Here is a 5,000-nt window from a genome sequence, read left to right on the forward strand (position 1 = left end):
ATTTTTCTAAAAAAAAAATTTAAGTTATGTACATGTAGATGACAGATCCATTAAGAGTTTGAGCAGAAATATGTCATATAGGAATTAACTATACACAATAAAACATTAATAAAATGCTTTGTCACAGGTAGGGTTGCAAAGGGGTGGAAAGTTTCCGGTAAATTTCCGTAAAGTTTCCGGAAATTTACCACTGGAAGTTAAGCTCGGGAAGTTTGGAAATATTGACCATTTTTTGATTATTTAAAGTTGGACACTGTCCATGGGAATTAATAGACTTAGACAAACTTTAATGATCCACAAGGGAAATTGTTTAACACAGTAGCTCAGTTACAATGATGGAAAGTGTAAGGATGGAAAGGACAATGCAGGTATAAATAGACTAATATAGCAATAAAAAATGTAACATATATACGAATATATACATAATATGTGTACAGAATAATAATAATGGGAATATACGGGAATTAATGGGGAATTACAATAATAATATATTATTGGGCACTTGTTTATATGCTGCTGCATCTTTGTGGCATTTTTGACGTAGCTCTTTGCACAGTATTTGCAAATGTACACCGCCTTTCTGCCTACATTGGTGGGGGTGAAATGTCTCCACACATCACATGGTGTACGTGGCATTATTCTGTTTGTATTGATATATTCTTGTGAAACACTACTGCAATGCCACACACAGATATAAATAGTCAGGTAAACAATTGGAGTAGTCTTTAAAATATGTTACTGATGGACAAATGAATAGAAGTAGGCTATATGAATAAATGAACAGTCAATCAGCATGCTAAATCAAACTATAAGCTACATTCTTGTATGACAACAGAATGGCTAGCAGAACAGAAGGCAGAGGAAACTACACCTTTTCATTTAGTATTTGCTAGTTGAACTTTACACATCACAAAAAAGGTCAATTCGGATCGCTAACGTTGTTGGCATAAATGAATGGGATTTAACATAGAGAAAATTAGCATCACGGCTAACTGAGAAATATTTTGGGTTCATTATGAGACTGTGGTGGTACATAAACCTAGCTAGCTAGAGATATTGGCCCCAAAATCATTGAACAAGTACAGGAACAGCTAGCTAGCTTGAGTGTAAGTCTGCTGGAGTAGTCTACAGTCATACAGTAACAAGCAATTACACCTTTATTACACTTAAATACCATAGATCAAATATATTTACCCCATCAACACTTACCTGACTGGATGAAGTCCTTGGGCTCAAATACTAGTGTGGCCTCAATAGCCCTGCTGTAGTGTGTTGCATGCTGGGAATTATCTGTGCATGTGATGGAAGAATGCACTGCACATGTGATGGAGGAATGCACAGTGCAGGGTTGAAATTCTACTGAATTTGCATGAAATCAGGTTGTTTTAGCTAATAATCATGCTGCAAGATCTAGCATGTTGCATTCAATGTTTATTCCCATTAATTCCCGTTAATTCCCATGGAAAGTTTCCAACTTTGAAAATTCCCGGAATTTTGCAACCCTAATCAAAATATGTCTGATCTTTATTGTTATAATCGCTTTTTACCTCAAGAGATGTTTGACATGTGCTAAAAATGTAGGAAATCTCCCCCTTCAGGATCCTAACCAGACTCCTGGAGGTGTCCGACGATCCTCAAGTCATAGCGGTGGCTTCTCACGACGTGGGCGAGTACGTGCGGCACTACCCGCGCGGCAAACGGTAAAACCACCAGCCTTACTTTCCGTCTTGAACCAACAACATATCCTCATGTCATTTCTATTTTACCTTATCAGGGTGATTGAGCAGCTGGGTGGGAAGCAGCTGGTGATGAATCACATGCACCACGAGGACCAGCTGGTGCGCTTACAACGCCCTGCTGGCCGTGCAGAAGCTCATGGTCCACAACTGGTAGGAACACCTCGACCTTTCTGTCTTCCTTCTCGTTACACCACTGCTGCAGTTGTAAGTTACCCACAAACAGCGGAAGTCTGTGGAATTAAATTGAGCACAAAATTCCCGACAGCTTTCACGCGGCCCTGAAAGTATCTTTTAGTCAGCAAATAATTGAAAGCATCTGTAAGGCCTTTAATGGCCACCTGGACCTTTTTATATGCATGCACTCTAAAATGCAGACCGCTGTCAAAGAATATAGTGCTTATTCACAGAATACAAAAAGTGAAAATAGCTGTCTGTTAACCAGACCTCCGCTCAGCCAGTATTTGTTTTGTGGCACTCAAATAGTCCATAAACCTACCATGTTTATTTACGCTCTATTTTACTACCGTGTTCTAAGACCCTCTGAGCTCCCCGGGCAACAAGATTGTAATGTTTCCTCATCTCACTGAAACAACAAGCACGAGTGTTTGCCTGAATACATGTTGCGGCTTTTAAGAGCCGTCAGCCTGAAACCGGAGCAGCTCATGAAGAAAATGCAGGATTTAATTGCATTCATTTAGATATTTGTGGTGGTTTTGTCTCATTTCCAAGAAGAGTGCCGTATTTTCGGAGTATAAGTCGCTCCGGAGTATAAGTCGCACCGGCCGAAAATGCATAATAAAGAAGGAAAAAAACGCACTGGAGTATAAGTCGCATTTTTTGGGGAAATGTATTTGATAAAAGCCAACAGCAAGAATAGACATTTGAAAGGCAATTTAAAATGTCTAAAGAATAGTGAACAACAGGCTGAATAAGTGTACGTTATATGAGGCATAAATAACCTACTGGTATGTTAACCTCACATATTATGGTAAGAGTCATTCAAATAACTATAACATATAGAACATGCTATACGTTTACCAAACAATCTGTCACTCCTAATCGCTAAATCCCATGAAATCTTATACGTCTAGTCTCTTACGTCAATGACATCAATAATATTATTGGATATTTTACGCTAATGTGTTAATATTATATTATATTAATATAAAATTGCCCCCCTCTACGTCAAAGAACTACTCACCCCCCAAATCCTCCACACCACACCTCCGCTCCGGACAGGCTAACCTCCTCCAACCTCCGAGGACAAAGCTACGAACTACGGGAGACCGGGCTTTCTGCTCTGCCGCTCCCAGTCTGTGGAATGCTCTCCCTGACCACCTGGGGGCACCACAGACTGTAGATGCTTTTAAAAAAGGCTTAAAAACCCTTATTTTAAAAAAGCCTTTTTATAGATATATGCATACTAGTTTTAGCTATTAGGCTGTTCTAGTTTTTATTTTTTATTAATTTATTTTTTATTAACGTTTTATTATTTTTATTTTTTTTTCAATACACTGTAGCACTTTGAGGTTGTTTGTGCTTTATACAAATACAATCTATTATTATGGGGGCAGCATAGCTCGGTTGGTAGAGTGGCCGTGCCAGCAACTTGAGGGTTCCAGGTTCGATTCCCGCTTTCGCCATCCTAGTCACTGCCGTCGTGTCCTTGGGCAAGACACTTTACTCACCTGCCACCCACACTGCTTTAAATGTAACTTAGATATTGGCTTTCACTATGTAAAGCGCTTTGAGTCACTAGAGAAAAGCGCTATATAAATATAATTCACTTCACTTCACTTTATTATTATTATTATTAATAATTTCACTAATAAGTTGCACCCCGGCCAAACTAAAAACTAAAAAAACTGCGACTTATAGTCCGAAAAATACGGACATTATTTTTACTTTACTGTTGATTAATTGGATTATGTTACTTATTATGGTGAAAGCCACCATGAAGTCAAGGGGGAAAAAGATGGGAATGTGGGTGTGAATAAAAAACAAATAAAAATAAAAAGGAGATGCAAAATTTGGGTTTGAGCACATTGGACTTGATTCCAGCGTTGATGTTTTTTGGGGGTTGAAAGCGGTCAAGAGGCTGACTGATGGAATACTTGAGACCCGCCTGCTCCTCATCTTCGTGTTTTCAAGGTGAAGCGGATTGTTTGCCGCCCACATGCAAACCAACGTGCCGATGAAGGGTAAAAAAGATAGCGGGAAGGGCTGTCTTTTATTTTGGAGAGGTGAAGATTGTTAAGAGTGAGCGAAATCCTCTGCTGTCATGACAACAGCACACTGCTGTTATTCAACCTTCTACCTTTTTGTCTGTCGCTCATTTCGTCTGTTCCTTTTTTCCCATATTTCCATTCAGCGCCTGCAATTTTGACACTTGTGAATTTGTGTCGCTGTCTACATTTAAGTCCTCCTGCATGCATGAAATGGAACTTTAGTGACAGAATTACTTAGAAAAGATATTCCATGATTTCTCTATATGCGCGTCTTGGGAAGACATTTGATATTTCCCGTCGTGGCGAAGGTGAGTGTCGTGGTGCCATGTGTTGAAATGTCACTGTCAGGAAGGGGTTACCTTTCAGAATAATGGCATTCAAGTATGTGTCCTCTGGTTGGATAGCACCATGAAAGGGGCGCTAAGGAAACAGACAAAAAGCGACTAGCATATTGTAGATATGCACGATTGTGTGTTCTTCTAGTTGAACAAGTTCTTTCAAATGTTTACTAACCGAGCAGCTTACGTCCGAAGCTAGTTAAGTCATTTACGGTAGTTCTAACCACAAAGCGTAAGAACACAGAGTGTGCTTTTTGAGTTCTTCAGCTTCCGCCAAACATCTGGATCTTTTTTCATATCCATTCATTTTCTTTCGCTTGTTCAAGTCGTGACGGTTCTTCCTGGTCTCTGGCTATCTCTTGCAGTTCCATTGATCGACACTCGGTACTCATCCGTCTACTAAATTAGTCCGATTTCTCAAACAGAACGTCCTACAACCCTTAGAAACACTGTGGTGGAATGTCCGAATATTAAACAGCAACAAAAGTGAATTTAGTACAAAAGTTTTATTTACCCATAATCAAATGGTACAAGGTTGGATTGAAGTGCCATGCAAACAGACGACGTCTCCGGAGACGTTGGACGAATCGAGAAACATGCGAATCATACATAGACTTGGTCTACTTGGCCATTTATGTGTTTCCCTCGTGTGTCAAGGTCCAGTTGTTTTGGACCTGTTTGTTCTGCAACATCCT

General features: G+C 39.6%; 1 protein-coding gene across 4 annotated transcripts in view; it reads left to right on the forward strand.

Moving 5' to 3' along the window:
* atp6v1h (ATPase H+ transporting V1 subunit H) overlaps window positions 1–5,000 on the forward strand; it is a 53,657-nt gene that overhangs the window by 47,710 nt on the left and 947 nt on the right. For 2 of the 4 annotated variants that reach the window (XM_062023747.1, XM_062023749.1), the window contains 2 exons: window positions 1,599–1,700; window positions 1,775–1,889. The exons of the other annotated variants lie outside the window; for them this stretch is intronic. In XM_062023747.1, the coding sequence (XP_061879731.1) occupies window positions 1,599–1,700; window positions 1,775–1,889 (217 nt within the window). The remainder of the gene's footprint in view (window positions 1–1,598; window positions 1,701–1,774; window positions 1,890–5,000) is intronic. 4 annotated transcript variants of the gene reach the window in all.

The sequence above is a fragment of the Entelurus aequoreus genome, linkage group LG16, assembly GCF_033978785.1.
Source record: "Entelurus aequoreus isolate RoL-2023_Sb linkage group LG16, RoL_Eaeq_v1.1, whole genome shotgun sequence".
In the NCBI taxonomy this organism is placed as follows: Eukaryota; Metazoa; Chordata; class Actinopteri; order Syngnathiformes; family Syngnathidae; genus Entelurus; species Entelurus aequoreus.